The sequence below is a fragment of the Podarcis liolepis genome, assembly GCF_965112155.1.
Source record: "Podarcis liolepis genome assembly, chromosome: 3".
NCBI classification, from domain to species: domain Eukaryota; kingdom Metazoa; phylum Chordata; class Lepidosauria; order Squamata; family Lacertidae; genus Podarcis; species Podarcis liolepis.
The window spans coordinates 123,634,247-123,653,244 of NC_139557.1; the positions used below are offsets into that span (position 1 = coordinate 123,634,247).

At 49.1% G+C, this 18,998-nt stretch overlaps 1 protein-coding gene across 1 annotated transcript in view; it reads right to left on the minus strand.

The window, feature by feature from the left end:
• Positions 1-3,790: 3,790 nt before the first annotated feature.
• The window catches only part of KCNK3 (potassium two pore domain channel subfamily K member 3), a 106,603-nt gene continuing 91,395 nt past the window's right edge, over positions 3,791-18,998 (minus strand). The window contains exons 2-3 of the mRNA XM_083494670.1: positions 5,512-13,049; positions 3,791-5,467 (exon numbers count right to left, since the gene is read on the minus strand). Of these exons, the coding sequence (XP_083350796.1) occupies positions 12,142-13,049 (908 nt within the window). The 3' untranslated portion in view covers positions 3,791-5,467; positions 5,512-12,141. The remainder of the gene's footprint in view (positions 5,468-5,511; positions 13,050-18,998) is intronic.

Consider the following 18,998-nt stretch of genomic DNA (forward strand, 5'->3'; position numbering starts at 1 on the left):
AAAAGGGTCAGGCATGACTGTTGTGTATCACATGCCTGTTTACGTCCTGCACAGTCTGCTGGGAACTTCCGTTTGTATATAGCTTTTGCTTTCCTGCTGTTTTGCTGGACACGAAGGCAAGCAGACATGTTTTTCCCTTTGTTCCTGAACTATGCTGAATAAAATACTGTACATTATGCTTGCACATTTCTCTGTCCTCCTCTTCTGCTGTGAGAAGATTTACACGCTCTGCTGGCAGAGTGTGCATGGGTCTCTAAACGTATCTGAGGCTCATGTCGCCAGTGGCGTAGCGTGGGTTGTCAGCACCCGGGGCAAGGCAAGTAATTTGTGCCCCCTAACCCGTGGATTTGTGCCCCTAACCCGTGGATTTGCGTCCCTAACCCGTGGATTTGCGCCCCCTAACCCCCAGATGTTGCGCCCGGTGCGGCCGGCCCCCCCTGCACCCCCCATGCTACACCACTGCATGTCGCTGTTTGATGCTGTTCCAAGGGAGACCGGCTGCTGGCCGGTGGCTGGAGTCAGCTGGGGACCTGCCTGATGCCCCCGTCTTCCCGGCAGTATCCCAACAGTTTCCAGAGGGTGATGTTTGGGCCCCATGGAGCCTTCAATATGAGGTTCATCAGGGCTCCATTTTATCCCCTCTGCTGCTTAACATCTACATGAAACTGCTGAGAGGGTTCGTCCAGAGTTTTGGAGTAATGTTGTCTACTTCTCCTTTATATCTGGAGGTGAGGCAGGGGATGTGTCTTGCCTCAGTAATGGACTGGATGATGATGATGACGACGACAACCACCGTGCAGAAGGTCGCAGGTTCAACTCCCGGTATCTCCAAGTAGCTCTGGGAGCGAATCAAAGAATCATCAAATTGCAGAGTTGGAAGGAACCTACAACCCACTGCAATGAGGTTTGGAGGTTTTTAAGGAGAGGTTGGTGGGCCATCTGTCATGGATGCTTTAGCTGAGATTTCTGCCTTGCAGGGGGTTGGACTAGATGACCCTTGGAGTCCCTTCCAACTCTACAATTCAATAATAATAATACTAATAAAATAATAATAATAGTAATAATAATTTATACCCTGTCTATTTGGCTGGGTTTCCTCAGCCACTCTGGTCGGCTCCCAACAGAATATTAAAAACACAATAAAACATCAAACACAAAAAACTTCCCTAAACAGGGCTGCCTTCAGATGTCTTCTAAACATCAGATACAGTGGTACCTCTGGTTATCTACTTAATTCGTTCTGGAGGTCCGTTCTTAACCTGAAGCACCACTTTAGCTAATGGGGCCTCCCGCTGCTGCCGCCACACAGTTTCTGTTCTCATCCTGAAGCAAAGTTCTTAACCCGAGGTACTATTTCTGGGTTAGCGGAGTCTGTACCCTGAAGCGTCTGTAACCCGAGGTACCACTGTAGTTTATCTCTTTGACATCTGATGGTAAGGTGTTCCACAGGGCGGGCGTCACCACCGAGAAGGCCCTCTCCCTGGTTCCCTGTAACCTCACTTCTCACAGGGAGGGAACTGCCAGGAAGCCCTCGGAGCTGGACCTCAGTGTCCAGGCAGAACGATGGGGGTGGAGACTCTGGATCATCTATTCCAACCCCCTCCAATGAAGGAATCTCAGCTAAAGCATCCGTGACAGATGGCTATCCAACCTCTATTTGACCACCCAGCCTCGGTTTTAAAACCTCCCAATAAAGGAGAGCCCATCATCTCCAGAGGGTATCCCTTTCACTCTTACCATCAAAAAGTTATTCCTAGTGTTTAATCAGAATCACCCTTCTTATCGTTTGAATCCGTTGGTTCGGGTCCTCTGTAGCAGCGAAAAACAAGCTTTCTCCATCGTCCACGGAACAGCCATTTAGATATTTGAAGATGGCTGTCATACCACTTCTCTGTCTCCTCTTCTCCAGATCTCCATGCGCGTCTGGAGCATGGAAAAATTGCCCAGTTCTGCAGATGGAGAGAGGGCAAAAGTGATGTAATTCCTCACCCCAATGGAAGAGAAAGATCTGAGGATGGACACCAGGACAGAGATATCCCATCTCATTCTCATGTGGAATGTAGGCAAAGCATTTCCATAAGAGCTGGGATTCCTTTAAAAATATATAAAGCATTCAAATGACTTAATCTGACCATTGGGTTCAAATTTTGATGTTGGAATTTTGAAAGCAAAATGTGACCTAGGAAGGATCTTCCCCTGTTCACATAATTTGATTTAATGACTGGTTTGCAGAATGGTGCGTCTGGTTTTCAAATAAAGAAGTAAATAAATAAAAACTTAAAATCGAATTTAGATGAAAATACACAACTGAAATGACAACTGAAAATAGACAAGTAATAAACACAATAAAGCACAAAAGAAATATTACCTTTCAAGTACCAGGGACACGATGGAACGATGCAGAGCAAAGGCACATAGGAAGACAATAAAACGTTGGACGGAAGGTCATCCAAATGTCATCTGGGGCTGTTGAAGAAAAGGCCCTGCTAGTTTGGGGAAATAAATCTGGACCCCACAACCATTTGAATCTGCTGCATCAGCTGACCTTAAATGTTGGGGCAATTCACAATAATATTTCGGAATGGACTAAATTCAACTGAATAATTGAATATAATTAATAGTAGGAAACTGATTAGGAGACATTGCAAGATTTGCAAAGCAGCGATTGGATACTGTGAAACGCTGGCTGTTACTTCACATCTTTGAAGTCTGTAATTTATTCATACATTCACTTAGAAAAATGTATAGACCACTTCCAGCATAAAAATCTCTATGTGGGGTACAGAAAAAAGGAATTATGAACAAAACATGGATAAAATCAGCAAAACTTGAAAAGCAAAAATTTGCAAAGTAATTATATCAAGAAAACTGTTAGTAGACATCTGGGATTATAAAAAAATTTGTGTTACATGTATGGCACAATTTCCTCCCCCTCTCTCTGATACAGGATATTGCCTTTTCTTTTCACATTTGCTTATAGGCTAAAGCTTTGCAGTAGAGAAACCTATCTGCTGCTGCATGTCTGTTGGCTACTGGGAGGAAGCATTGCATGTCAAACGGTGATGTTGAATATCAAATATTGGCCAAATATCCCGCCATTTGGAAAATGTTTGTCATCACGGTTTGCAGAGGGAGCATTTGAAGAACAAATTTCAACCAACGTGCTGCCATCTGCCTTATTGCAGGGCAGATTCGAGGGTAAACCGTACGTGGAACGAGTCTGCCCCTGCGGCTTGATGGAGGTAGAAACTGTCTCTCATGTCTTGTTATGCTGCCGTTTCTATGGGGATCTACGCTCGGTATTTATCACTCCTGTTACACAAAAATCTCCAAATGGGTCCGAACTTCAATATCTAAAACTCCTGGTAGAGGACAAGGATCTAGAGATCATGCTAAGGGTGGCCAAATTCTGTGTGACTGCCATAAAACCTAGGGAACAAGCTGTACTACCAAAATGATTAGGGTTTTAAATGACAATTTTAGGTTTTATTTTAGTGATCAAGATTTTAACTGCCTCTATATCTGTATTGTCTCTGTTATACCCAATTGCAATTCAATGTATTCCTGTGGTGTTTTAAGATTTTCCTGATACTATAAGTGAGCCGGAAGTGGTCTGTGACCGTAATAATAAAATTCAGTTCAACAAATTTCAACGTACAGGACTCTGCTATCCTACTCAGAGAAGTGGGTCTGTTTCCCAGCACAACTGAGCTTCAGCAATAACCCACAAAGGCAGCACATCTCAGATATCTAGAAAGGGAGAGTGGTTCAAAGAACGGAGGGAGGCAGCTGATCTTGAATTCAGACTTTATTTTGTTTCTAAAATGAAAGTAAAAGAGCAGTACAAATATGCTTTGGCATGAGAAAGAGAGAAGATTTGTCCAGGAGCATTTTATTCCACCACCCCCCCCAGCTCTTTATTTTTCTATGGGTGAAAAAAACCCCAGCTAATAATAAAATTCTCCCCAATTGCTCGGAAGCAATTTCCCCCCCTGCAATACCCTTGCAAGAGATCACGTCTACGTCGATATGGTGTGTACATAGCGTCATTTATAATAAATAGCTCTTCTTTAAAATCCCATATCTAACATTATATACAATGTCAAGTATTAGAAATTGGGGGGGGGTTAATTCTTCTTCGCCTGTGGAAAAATAGCAAAATGCAGGGTCACCTTTGCAACTTTGCAAAACACCGGCTTGATCCATTTTCCCCGTGACCTTTGAATTCTGCCCCCAACCCCCAAAATACCCTAATAGTCCAAGTGGGCTGGCCCATAAAATGAATAGGAAGAGGAAGGGAATATTGCCGCAGGGCTCAGTCCTAGTCTTGAGCGTCTCCCCAGCTTGATTCCCAGCAACTTGCTGCATTGGTCATGCAGCTGCAGCATAGAATTATAGGACTGCCGAGTTGGAAGGGACCCCTGAAGGTCATCCAGTCCAACCCCGCGCTTAGGTTAGTTAGGCTGAGATTTCTTTCCCCCCAGACTTGAGCCACCGCCTTTGGTGTGCAGCGTTAGCCGGAAAAGGAAAGCGGAGCGGCTCTTTGGCAAAGGAGAGGCATAGCAATGGGCAGGAGCAGCGTGCCAGTGCCAGCGCAGGAGGCTACGGGTTTGAGTTCCGACCAGGGACACGTCTGGAGGCTTCACCTTTTTTGCATTTGGCAGACTTCATTCTTTTGCAGCGGAGTCTTGCAACAGGGTAGAAGGCCGGCTTTTTGCGTTTTGAATTTCTGGATTTGTTTTGCAACAAAGCATTTCCCTTTGATCAGTGTTTTGGGATCGGTTTGCCCATCAGAGCAATGGGACAATGTGAAGAAACAGCTGGCACCTGCCTTCGGCTTGCTTAGTGGCCTTGGCCCTCCCAGTTGCATGTCAGCCAGGGATTCTTTTGCTGAGGTCCCTGATTGCAGGGGGTTAGACTGGATGATCCTTGAGGGTCCCTCCCAACATTACGATTCAGTGATTCTGTCTACCCTCTTCCCCCCCCCCAGTTGCACCATAAAACACTCACCCAGTCTCAATGATTTCTCCCAGCTGGTTGTGGGAGAATCACTGCAGCTCTTAAGCTGTAAGAATCATAGAACTGTTGAGTTGGGGGGTGGGGGGATACCAAGGGTCATCTAGCCTGACCCCTTTGCCATGCAGGAATATCAGCTAATGCACATTTCCTTATGCACACGTACATTTCCTCCACTCTTTCCAGGCATGGCTCACTCTTTATGTGGGACATGAAACACAAGAGCAGTCAAGTACAACATTCCTAGAGTGAACATGTTTACACATGGGGAGGAATGTTTGTCCAGCCAACAGGTAAACTTCCTGTTTCCTTCTGGGTTGGGACAGACTTCCTCTGCATGTGACTAGAGGTGGGCGTGGCCTCACCTGTGCAGGTAATGACAAAAGCACAGGGCAGGGCAGCCACCATCTCTCTCTCTTTTTGACTACATGCATCAAAGAAGCAACATCTGCTTAGCCAAAGATGCTGTCTTAGCTTCCAGCCAAGAGAGGACACAGGGACTGTCTCCTTATGAGATAGTTTCCAGGTGTATGTTACTTTTCTAAGCTAAGTCTGCCTTCTGGGATCGGATTGTGAACAGAATGTGAGTGAGTAAACTCTTTTTATACTTTTATAGAAGACTGTGTCGTGTCTTATCTTTTATGAGGGAATAAGGGGAAATTACCAGAACAGTTATTAAAGAGGCTTTAGCGAGCCTGAGCAAACGCATCCGCTGTGAGTTTAAATAGGGGGATGTTACTCTGCTAAATTGTGAACTTGTTAACACAAGTTGGAAAGGCTATAATCAGACAATATTGAAAGTGTGTGAACATTCCCACACTTTAAACCTCAATGTCCGAGAACCTCCCTCCCCCCCCCACGAAAACTCAATCTCTGAAGCTGAATCGGCGCAAACAGCAATGCACAGGAAACCTGAATTGACGTTTGCTCTGATAATGCACTCAAGAGTGGTTTTTTTTTCGTGGGGGGAAAGATGGAGCTTTAAAGCACAGAGCTGTGTCAGGAAAGAGCTGGGTGAAAGGTGCGTGTGGCCAAGCCCCCTGAGACAGCTTTCAAATGCCACTCTCCTTCATTGCTTCTGGGTGTTGCAGCTGAATATTATCATTTTTCTGATTTCTATTTTTATTCCCCCATGAGCAGTGAAGCCCTGCGGAATTCCCCTGCAGTCGAGGAATTCAGCAAAAGTCCCTGATTTTGAAGCAGAACTGGGAGATAACTCTAAAAACGCATTTCTTTCCTAGACGGCAGCCTGCCCAGCTAATTCGTTGCAGCAGAATCACTTCTGATAGCTCAAGGAAAACAGACCGTGAACCCAGATCCGTTGATGGGGCAGGGGGAGGTCTTAATATTCTGAGATAACAACCCTGCAAGTTGCTTTCGTCTCGGAATAATCAGAAGGCTCTGAGTTTAAGACTGGGGGTGACTAGGGGCTCTTGATTTGCCTCGGTTTCATCTCGCACCAAGTGAGGAAACTGTGCCCATTTCATTGGATGTGCAAAGGCGGGTGGAATTTAGGGTTTCCCCGGAAACAAGCAGTGGATCAAGAATAAAGAGCTTGAATGGAAATAATCTGAGGTTCACTGCACCCACATAATCGGTGTGTGTGTGTGTCCTGCTGTCTGAACATGGAGAACCTCCAACTACCTGGCTTGGGTCATTCATGTTGCATGTAACTCAATGTTAAGTCCTGTTGAACTCAATAGGACTTAGAAGCATAGAGTTGCAGAGTTGCAAGGGAGCCCGAAGGCTCACCGAGTCGAACCCCGTGCAAGGCAGGGATCGCAGCTTGTAAATTGAGACTCATTTCTCCCGGCGCAGCTCAGATGTGTGTGACTAATTGCCTCTAGTGTGGGGCTCTACTGTTAAGGGTGTGGGATGTGATACATAAGGAGCAGTCAAGTGCAACATTCCTCATTTTCCTAGAGTGGACATGCGGGGGGATGTTTGGTCCAGCCAGTTGAATACTTCCTGTTTCCTCCTGGCTGGAGCATCCTTCCTTTGCATGTGACTGAATGTGGGTGTGACCTTACCTGTCCAGGTAACACAAAAGGATAGGACACGCAGCACACTCTCTCTTTGACGCCATCCATTGTTGGATCAGCTTTTTGGATAGAAATGTTCTGTTGGCTTCCAGCCAAGAGAGGACACTGGGATTATCCCCATATGGGGTACATCCACATGTATATACTTTGTACCTAAGTCTGCCTTCAGGGATCCAACTGTGAACAGAATGTGAGTAAACTACTTTACACAAGATTGTGGCGTGTTTATTCTTTTAAGAGGGATATAAGGTGACTTACCTGGAACCTAATAGTGAGAGGCTTACACGAGCCTGCAACCAGCTACCCACTTGCTAGCACAAGTTAGGAAGGATATTAATAAACAATATATCCTCTCCTGCCTCCCTGAACATTCCCACGAAGCGAACCATAGTGATCAACACACATTTGAGGTTCACTGTATTGCAGGGTTACTGGTATAACCATAAAATTGGTTGCAAGGGACCCTCAAAGGTCATCCAGCCCAACCCCTGAGATGCAGGAATCGCAGCAAACTGATGGTATTCAGGATAACTTTATAATACGACTTTTCTCGTGGTTGTGCTGTTTAGCCTATTTGTTAAGCTGTTTCGTTAGCAGTGCTTTATCGAAGGAGGTTGTTTTACCGATGATTTGTTAATTATTTTACATGATTTATGTTGTGATTGCGGTGTTCTGCTATGGCATTATTTATTGTACGTAAGCCGCTTTGTGACTCGGGTGAGTTAAAAGCGGTATACAAATTTAAAAATGAAATGAAATGGATGAAAGCGCATCAGGGGAGCCTTGCTGGGACAGAACAAAAAACTCATCTTGCCTCCTGCAGACAAACAGATATTCCCAGGGCATCAATCAGGGATTTTCCAAGGGGGTGGGGGCAAGGGAAAACACAGAAAGAGAGAGAGCAAGTTAACACCCCCCCAAAAAAAATAATTAGAAATGCACCTGTATGTTGTGCCTCCTATCTCAGGTTCTACAAAGGCTAGAAATTGATTTTTTGAATGAAAAATGGGGATCTGGAGATTATGGTTCATATGGAGGGGGTGGGAACTGCCCTCTTTGTCGCCCTGGGGGCACCCATGTTTTCAGGGTCTCATGAAGAGGGGTATTCCTGAGGGATTAGAACAGGCTTCCTCAACCTCGGCCCTCCAGATGGTTTGGGACTACAACTCCCATGATCCCTAGCTTGCAGGACCAGTGGTCGGGGATGATGGGAATTGTAGTCTCAAAACATCTGGAGGGCCGAGGTTGAGGCAGCCTGGATTAGAACCGCAGAATCGTTGAATTGTGGAGCTGGAAGAGACTTCCATGGGAGTTGTTCACACGACACGTAGATTCACAGTCGCCCAGGTACGTGTTGCCGGGTGCATGCAGTTTTCCGTTGTGAAATGTTGCCTTTAAAAGGCAAGGAATTAATGAGGAACGCTGGGAAGAACACAGATAGGCCAAAATGCTACAAGACTACAGCTCCCATAATCCCCAGCGGCTGGCCAGGGATGATCGGAACTCTAGACCAGCATTCTCAGGAGAGCAGCGTGTTGGCCACCCCTGAGTTCAAAGGCCAGGGACACAGGAGGGGTGCAAGACCTCCCTACCACGTTTCAGTTTCAGTAAATGACATATATGAGGTCCTAAGCCGGGGCTTCACTGTGTTCCCAATGCTGGATCTGAATTGCGAAGGAAGTGCACCTGAGCATGTGCAGAGCGCCCACCAAGTAAGCGGAACTCGCTCCCGGAACCCTGGAGAGCCACTGGGCTGCACCATGGCTTGTCTCAGTACCAGATTCCTGACTTCCTGGGATCCTACAATCCAGACTTTGCTCCTCTTGGATCAGGGTTTCCAGGGACAATTGATCCTCCGCTTGAGAAACTGTGGCTCATTTAAGCCAGCCGGCAGATATTGCTTTCTCGACTCCCTTCTTACTCCCAGGTAATGAAATGCGTGAGGGAAGAGCTCATTCGCTCAGTGCCTCCACTCCCCTCCCCCTCCCCGTTAAGCCACTATTGCTTAACGACGCGGGATGGGCATGATTGACAGCGGCGAGAGCAATATGCTCGCTTAATGCTTCCTGGCCTAATTCTGCCTCCTAAGAGGCCTGTACAGCTTTGCCAAAATGGACGGATCAGAAAAGGGTTTTTTATCGAGCGGGGCCGTGAATTGCACACATGCACACACGCATGCAGAAAGACGCATTTCTTTCCGCACCCTCCTTCCGAAAAGAGCCCAGGGATCGTTCCTCCGCCATCGACCCATCCATCTTCCCCCTCCATGCTTTGCCGCTCTGGAACCAGCCACAGGGCACCGGGAGGCATCCCAGAGGGTTCGTCTGCAACCCAGCCGGCCTCGACTTCCTCCTTTGCCTACGTGACGCTTCGCGGGTTGCCTCTGCCGCCGCGGCCGGGGTCACATGGGCAGAAATATAAAAAGCTTTCGCCTAAGACCGTCTTAGCCTAATTTGCTCGCTGGTGCATGAGCCTGTTTTACTTGGGAAGCAGAGCTGGACTGTGATTCTCTCTCTCTCTCTCTCTCTCTCTCTCTCTCTCTCTCTCTCTCTCTCTCTGTACTTTCCTCCCAATTCCCTCCGGCTGCACCACACACAGTCCTCTGCTCACCGATGTTCAGCAAATGTGCAGAAGGAGAAGCGACGGATGCTTGGGAGAAAGTTTAATGCTCTTAGCTCCAGAGCAGGCCACGGACGGAGGGCGAGGTCAGTGGAACTTGCCCCAGGAAGGGAGAGAATGGGGACAGGGGTTCTCCACCACCCCTCAGAAAGAACAGAGGCCTCTAGGGCCCGCCCCAAACATTGCGCTGCCCAAAGGGAGTGGCAAGATGGCGTCCACTCCCAGACCGATCTAGGACGTTGGAGATGGAAGAGAAGTGCCAGGACCCCTCCTCCTCCTTTGCAACCCCTCGCCCACTGCCACAGCTTCCACCATCTGAAACAACGACAGTTGTACCTTGGTTCTCAAACGGAATCCGTTCCAGAAGTCCGTTCCACTTCCGAAAACGTTCATCAACCGAGGCGCGGCTTCTGATTGGCTGCAGGAACTTCCTACACTCCATCAGAAGCCGCATCGAACGTTCGGCTTCTGAAAAACGTTCGCAAACCGGAACTTTCATGTCTGGGTTTGCGGTGTTCGGGAGCCAAAACGGACGAGTACCAAGGCGTTTGACAACCAAGGTACGACTGTACTATAAGATGGGGGACACATCCTGTGCAACTGTCCTGTTTAAAGTGGGACATCCTGAATCTACAGATGTCACCCCGGCATCTGATCCCAACCTCTAAAATAGATGTCCTATTTTAGCACCAGTGCTTTGGTTGCCCCAGAGCGTTGGGCCAAAAGACGCACTTTTGGGATCCCACACTGTGGCAGCGCAAGTCCGTTGGCTCACATCAGAGGCTGGAATCGACTCTACAGTTCTATGATTCTAAGAACCAGAGGCCACTACAGGAAGCCCCATCTCTGTGCCACTTTTTGTATTCTGCTCCAGTAAGGCAGCTAAATAGTATCATAGAGTCGTAATTTGAATCCAATGCCGATGAACTTTAATCTTTTTTTAGAGAGAGAGAAATCACAAACTGGTGTGGAATCATGGAGAACTGAACTGGAAAAGATGAGAAACCAAAATGGGCAGATTGGATGCTTCTCTGATCTGAGTTGGCAGAGGGAGGGGGCCACTGGTCTGGCTGACCCCACAATGTTCTAGCATGCCCCCAGCGGCTTTGCGGGTTTGTTCCAAGGCCATTGGTCAACATCAATGGTGGAGATGTGGCTGGTTTTCCAATAGGAGCAACTGGCTGGTGGGGTCAATGGACTTCTCACTGGCTCATTTTTGCCTGCTAAATACCCCTCTTTTGTATGGCTACTGCATTTTTGCAGGAAAACAGCCGTTCCTAGAAAAGTGGGAATCTCTTGGCTGCAGGGGTGATGGGTCGGAGCTTGCCCCCACAAGTCAGGACGTTGCTGGCATGATCCTGCGCTGTGCCTAAAGAAAAGAGCAATGCAACCGCCCTCCAAAACAGAGACGGATTTGAGAGGAAGCTGTGGGGGCTGAGGGCAAAAAGAGGGAGGGGTGGGTCAAGACTGGGGAGATATGGGGCACAGCTCTGAGCCCCGTGGAGCAGGGCTTGGGTGTTTCACGGGCTTCATGTACTCTTGGATAAAAGGTCTTGTATAAAGCTGCAAGGAGGGGCGAGTTCATCTGTGTTGCGGAAAACACAGAAGCCCAGAGGTGCGCGACCCAGGAGCTGCTTTGCATGGCCTTGTCCCCTGGAGTGGAGATCGCCCCGAAGGAACGGGACGCAGCACATCAATGGCCGCCTTTGGTCACCCAAGAGCCAACACACACCATTCGTAACTGAAGACATTTGCACACTTAGGGTCAGAGTTCCCTGCCCCGTATCCGATGCACAAACCCCTCCTTACAGGGGAGAAAGGAGCTAACTCACCCCTAAAATAAAGGGAATGAAATGAATGGCGTGGGGTGACCCAGAACTTAATTTTCCCCCATTTATTGGCCAGGGGTGAGGAGAGATGCTATGTCCTTCCATCAGTCTACACAGAGGTATAAATCACACTCAGCCAGGAGAGCTGCCGCCCCGCCCCGCCCCGCCCCACTTTATCCCATACCCCACTCCCATGGGGGGGGACCCCGATTTTCAAGTTTCACATTTTTGCGGAGCTGCTGCAACTGGGAGCATTCAGAAGTGTGGCCGGCGGGACTCCCTTCCAGGGCAGAATGGGCTCGAAGCAGCTGACCCCTCCGGAGCAGCTTGACCTCCATATCTCACCCCCCTTTCTGCAGCTGAGCCCCCTCGGAGCTCTCCATGACTCGGTTTCCCCATGACCCAGGGAGCCAACCCATCTCTTGCTCTGTCCTCCTAGGCCCACAATGCCCGGCCCAGCTGCCGACTCTTCCCTTCCCTTTAGATTGTCACCTGTATGAATTTTCGGATACGGTGGGCACCGTTCCTCCCAGCCTGGGGTCTCTGCCTGCCTATCTCCCCACCCCACCCCCACCGCTCTCCTCCTCCCCTTCCTCTGCCATGGAGGACAGTCCCGGAGAGGGTCTCGCCAGCCTTCAGACCGAGCTGCGCCGCTTCATGAGTCCCTGGAAGGCGGACAGGCTGTGCAGGCCCGTGGAGACAGAGCTGATGGCCGAGCGCTGGGCGTTGCAGAAGCACCGGTTGGGGGGCGTCTCGGGGTACCGCCCCGGAGACGAGTGGCTCTGTTCCATGCAGGTGTCTGAGGTGGAGAGGTCTCTGGGGATGATCATGGGAATGGAGTACTGCAGCTTCTCCCGGCTCTTGTACCAGAGGCAGGAGCACATGGACTGGAAGTGTAGGACCTCGGCATAGACGTTCCGGAGGCCCCCACGCCCCCCGGCCCCGCTGCCCACCCCCACGCCCCCCAGCACGGCGGCCGTGGAGGACGCCGTGGTGTCTGTGGTGTGGACGCTGCTGGCTTGGCCGTTGCGGCTGAGCAGCGCCCGGTGCTCGGCGTCCCTCTTCTCGTCCTCAGCGTTCATGGTCATGAAGCGCAGGACCACCAGGTTGAGGAAGGCGCCGATCACGGTCAGGCCGGTGAGGATGTAGATGAAGCTGAAGGCCACGTACTGGGGCTGAGTCTGCAGGGCCTGCTCCTTCTGCAGGGCCACATAGTCTCCGAAGCCGATGGTGGTGAGCGTGATGAAGCAGTAGTAGTAGGCCTGGAAGAAGGTCCAGTTTTCGTAGTAGGAGAAGGCGGCGGCTCCAATGCAGAGGGTGCTGATGCAGGAGAAGAAGCCGATGGTCACCATGTTGGCCATCGAGACCTCCGGCCGCCTCATCCCAAGGCACTTCTTGATGCGGTGCAAGAGGTACCTCACCAGCGTATTAATCCTCTCCCCGAGGCTCTGGAACATGACCAGGGTGAGAGGGATCCCAAGCAGGGCGTAGAACATGCAGAAGACCTTCCCGCCATCGGTGCTCGGGGCCGCGTGGCCGTACCCTGCGGAACAAAGACACAAAGCAGAGGCAAGCCCGGTCAGTAGCGCCTCGCAGGTTACGGGGAGCGGTCGCTGGCGGGGAGGAAGGTGGAGAGAGGGTCTCCCACCTTCTCGTCTGGGCTCGGCGTGCAGGCATGCTGGGAGTTGCCTCCTCCTCCTCCTCGTCCAAAATGGCAGCCGGAGAGACGGGAGGGGAGTCGGGATGGGCCTGCAAACTCGGTGGTGGTGTGTCTGGGCCGCGGTCCTCCTCTTCCGGTCCATGTGCTCCTGCTCCTGGTACAAGAGCCCGGAGAAGCCACAAGGCTCCATCGCCATGATGATGTTGTTGCCGCCCCCGATGCCCCCACCCCATCCCTCCAGCCTGGGCACGCAGCAGAGCCACACCACCAAGTCTGCAGGCAGGAGCAGCGCCCACCTCAAGCAAAGCAAGGGGGCAAAGGGGGGAATGGGGGGTCAGGGACGTGGGGGGTTGGCCTTGTCGTAGGGTTCACCGTATGGGGCATGGAGGGCCGTGTGGGGAGGAGAAAGGGATGGGCAAACGGAAACTTGGAAGGGCGGAGGGGGGAATCGGAGGGGAACAAAATCACGGAGTGTGGTGTGGCTATGCAAAGTGCCCGAGGTGTGCTTTTCCCCCACAGACCCACATATTTAGTTATCTATTGTTAAGTACAGTCATACCTCGTGTTGTGTCCGCTTCAGGTTGCGTTTCTTCATGTTGCGGACTGCTGAAACACGGAAGTACCAGAACGGGTTACTTCCAGGTTTCGGCAGTCGGGCATGCGCAGATGCACTAAATTGCACTTTGTGCATGCGCAGAAGCGCCGAGTTGCAACCCGTGCGTGTTGCGAATGCTGCGGGTTGTGAATGTGCATCCTGCACAGATCGCGTTCGCAACCCGAGCATCCACTGTACTCTTCACCTTAAAGTCCAACTGTCAGGGAGCTGACAAGGAGAGCAGGTCATTCACAGATCAAAGAAAGACAGGGAAACACCAGCTAATTTACAATTAATTAGATTGTTTTTCCATTAAGGAAGCAGAACAGAGGCTTCTCAGGGTTGATCCCGTCTAGATGAAGCGGTTGCCCGGACTGGCTTGTAACGCCGCCACCCCTCCACTCCTTATCCTTCTGTGTCCGGCCCTTCACTCTGTCTGTGCAACTCCCAAGGGACCCTCTCTGCGTCTGCCTGGCTCTCTGCTCTGCAACATGCCTCAGACGCCTTGTTCTCATAGCTGTCAACTTACAGATTTGAAAATAAGGGACCAGCAGCCTCGAAAATAAGGGATCAGCAGCCAAAATAAGGGATCAACAATTACTTTGATAAAATACATATTTTGTTGCGTGCAAATGGCTTTAGATACCTATTAGGTCCATGAATTACCATATAGCATATATTCAACACAAAAAAACAGCAACAATTTGTTGTTGACAAAGCACAGCTGGACATAGAAAGGGCCCCATTACCTTCAGTAGCTTATTTAAGGGACATGATCAATAAGGGACAGCAGCGAGACATGGCGCTGGGATAAGGGACTGTCCCGCCAAATAAGGGACGCTTGACAGTTATGCTTGTTCTGGGAGTGGAGGGGGCTTGCCGGCTGTCAGAAGAGAAGCTGTTAAGGTGGCTCTGTGGTGGAGCTGCCAGGTCAGGTTCCTGTCTCTGCCTTGCACTGGGCCACCTGCCTGTTTCCTCTTCTTTCTCCTCCTCCTCCAAGATCCCAGCTTCTAGCACTTCTCAGCTCTTCCCCTCCTCTGGGGTGTGGACCTAAACAGCTATTCCCACCGCTAGAATCCAGAATCCAAATTCTCTCCCTCTGTGCTTTCCCTGGGCTGGCTCTTCCACCATTCCTCTTTATCCAGCCAGTGCCCAACACTAGGGCAAATTACAGCAAATAATAATAATAATAATAATAATAATAATAATAATAATAATAATAATAATTTGTACCCCGCCCATCTGCCATCTGGCTGGGTTTCCCCAGCCACTCTGGGCTGCTTCCAACAAAGATTAAAAATACATCAAAATGTCACACATTAAAAACTTCCCTGAGCGGGGCTGCCTTCAGATGTCTTCTAAATGCCAGGTAGTTGTTTATCTCTTTGACATTACAAAACAACATTAAAAATAAACAACAGCAACAACAGCAACAATGTATCCCGCCCATCTGGGTGACTCCCAACAGAATTAAAAGCACAATAAAACATTAAACATTAAAAACTTCCCTAAACAGATGTCTTTTAAAAGTCAGATAGTTGTTGTTCTCTTTGACATCTGCTGGGAGGGCGTTCCACAGGGCAGGCGCCACCACTGAGAAGGCCCTCTGCCTGGTTCCCTGTAAGCTCACTTCTCACAGGGAGGGAACCGCCAGAAGGGCCTTGGTTAAGGTTACCAGACAACCCCGTTTCCCCAGATTTACTAATCAGTCCAATGACAAAATCCATCTATTTAGTAGGAAGTTGAAAAGTGTCCCCAGATTCATTGGAAAAAATCTGGTAACCTTACCCTTGGCGCTGGTCCTCAGTATCCTAGCTGAATGATTGGGATGGAGATGCTCCTTCAGGTCTACTGGGCTGAGGCCGTTTAGGGTTTTCAAGGTCAGCACCAACACTTTGAATTGTGCTCAGAAACATACTGGGAGCCAATGTAGGTCTTTCAAGGCCAGTATTATGTGGTCTCGGCGGCCGCCCCCAGTCACCAGTCTGGCTGCTGCATTCTGGATTAGTTGTAGTTTCCGGGTCACCTTCAAAGGTAGCCCCATGTAGAGCGCATTGCAGTAGTCCAAGCGGGAGATAACCAGAGCATGCACCACTCTGGTGAGACAGTCTGCGGGCAGGGCAGGTCTCATCCTGTGTACCAGATGGAGCTGGTAGACAGCTGCCCTGGACACAGAATTGACCTGCGCCTCCATGGACAGCGGTGAGTCCAGAATGACTCCCAGGCTGCGCACCTGGTCCTTCAGGGGCACAGTTTCCCATTCAGGACCAGGGAGTCCTCCACACCCACCCGCCCTCCTGTCCCCCCAAAAAATAGTACTTCTGCCTTGTCAGGATTCAACCTCAATATGTTAGCCGCCATCCATCCTCCAACCGCCTTTCAACGGCTGAAACAACTTTTGACCCTAAAAACAAGGTGGGTCCTAAGAACATACTTCTCCAGTGTCAAGAGAAGTTTCTTCTGCAACCTTTGGAAGCCATACGATGAAGGTGCCATAGCTTAGGGGCCACCACTGAGAAGACCATATCCTGCTGGACCAGAACTACCCCTGAGCCTCTGAGGATGGAGGAATTACAAAGAGAGCCCCTCTGCTGATTTCAGCCCCCACTGCAGGGAAGGAGGCAAACTTCTGCTTCTCCCTCACAAAGCGTGGTTGATTTGCCAGCTGGGATGTACGGAACTGGAAAGCAAAAACTCTTGTTCCAGTTTCAGACAAAGGCGTTAAAGGTCAGGTTTTCCAGGGGGGTTGCATGACAGGCTACTGCCATTGGGGGTGGGGGCACAGCTTCTGCCCCCCCCCCCATTTCAAACTGGAAGCCTGCTTGTGTTGGGTTTTTCTTTATCTTGAGATGGTCAATGGTGCTACTCAGAGGCTTGGCAGCACACCTGTGGTCTCTTGACAATGTGAAGAATTAAAGGGGGAATTTACTTTCTGCACCGAATGAAGGGATGTGATAGGGTAATTGGTTATTTGAAAACTGTATTTAAGTTAATCAAATGTTTTGTATGCTGGTGATGAGTGATGGCTTACAGCGTTTGACTGTTAAGTATTTGAAATAAAACTAAGCAAAGGTATTTATTTCTTTGCCCCAGTCGCTGCGCACACTCTGTGTTGGCACAGAAGTCCAACAGCCAAACGAGACAGAAATTTCAGCCAGTCGAATCTAGGATTGGGGGAGAAATCCAATGCAGAACATGTTCAAAACCAGCTCTACACTTTCCAAGGCGATATGCAGATTGAGACTCAGACGTCCTTCAAAAGTCGCACTTAGCCGAATTTTGCAATGCAGTGCTCCAACCAAGCAATGCTTGCATAAATGCAAACATTACAGGAGCATGTGCATAAGAATGAAGGTATTAGTGCAAATAACGTACCCAAAAAAGAGGGGAAATGGCTTACAGAAAATGATAAGGCTGCATATTGATCTGTGTTTATGAGGACAGGTTTGCACTGAAATCCTGTCAAATTTTCATTGGTAATCACAAATCGCCACCAGATGCAGAGGACTGTGTTTAAGACTGGGGGGAAATGAGAAAGTGAGAGATCATAAATTGACAGGTCCTTCCATCCCTAGTTAAATCGGATACAGGAAATGACAATATCCATAAATCTCAGCAGCCTTGGTTGTTACTGGGCAGGAGAAGCCAGGCCTTCGAGACAGACTAGACAGCTAGGTTGCTCCCCATTGCTGGCCCTTTGCCGTCCTGGATTTATGTGGGGGCCCCAAAAAAATCTAAAGGGGGAAAATTGGATGTATATTCCGAAAATATAAGATGAAAAAACAAATGAAATAAAACCCACATACAGCAACAGTGTTTTGTGTTGTGTAGGCTCCTAAGATGTAAGTCATGGGCCCTGCCTGCTAGCCTGCTTCCTCAAATATCACTGGTTTGCTCCTTTCTATATATAGGGTGCCGACATTCTGCACGGACTGGTTGCAGGGCAACATGGGCAAATGGCTTGAGATACCTATGAGGTCCACAAATGACCATAGAGCATATATTCAACACAAAACAGAGACAATTTGTTGTTGGCAAAGGACAGCTGGACATAGAAAGGGCCCCATTCCCTTCCGGAGCTGAGGGCCACATCAAACCTCAGTCTGGCCCTGGCCCTTTGTAATGGAACGGACTCCCTCAGAAGGTGGTGGATTCGCTGTCAGTGGAGGTTTCTAAACAGAGCTTGGTTGGCCAACCTAAACGGCCTCGGTCCAGTATACCTGAAGGAGCGTCTCCACCCCCATCGTTCTGCCCGGACACTGAGGTCCAGCTCCGAGGGCCTTCTGGCGGTTCCCTCACTGTGAGAAGGCAATTTATGGGGAACCAGGCAGAGGGCCTTCTTGGTAGAACAACAACTACCAGACTTTTAGAAGACATCTGAAGGCAGCCCTCTTTAGGGAAGCTTTTAATGTTTAACAGACTACTGTATTTTAATATTCTGTTGGAAGCCGCCCAGAGTGGCTGGGGAAACCAAGCCAGATGGGCGGGGTATAAATAAATTATTATTATTATTATTATTATTATTATTATTATTATTATTATTATTACAGTCATACCTCCGCTTACATATCCCTCCATATCCCTCCGCTTACGTAAATTTCAGGATATACTTGCAGGAGGGCAACCAAAATGGTCAAAGGCCTGGAAACGATGCCTTATGAGGAACGGCTAAGGGAGCTGGGCATGTTTAGCCTGGAGAAGAGGAGGTTAAGGGGTGATATGATAGCCATGTTCAAATATATAAAAGGATGTCACATAGAGGAGGGAGAAAGGTTGTTTTCTGCTGCTCCAGAGAAGCGGACACGGAGCAATGGATCCAAACTACAAGAAAGAAGATTCCACCTAAACATTAGGAAGAACTTCCTGACAGTAAGAGCTGTTCGACAGTGGAATTTGCTGCCAAGGAGTGTGGTGGAGTCTCCTACTTTGGAGGTCTTTAAGCAGAGGCTTGACAACCATATGTCAGGAGTGCTCTGATGGGGTTTCCTGCTTGGCAGGGGGTTGGACTCGATGGCCCTTGTGGTCTCTTCCAACTCTATGATTCTATGATTCTATTCTATATCAAGTATACTTCCGGGTTTTTGCCATGCACACATGCGCAGAAGTGGTCTCTCCAGTTGTGAAAACCTCAGGATCTGGCCGGACCTCTGGAACGGATCCCCTTCGCAACCGGAGGTACCACTCTACTACTACTACTACTACTACTACTACTACTACTATTATTATTATTATTATTA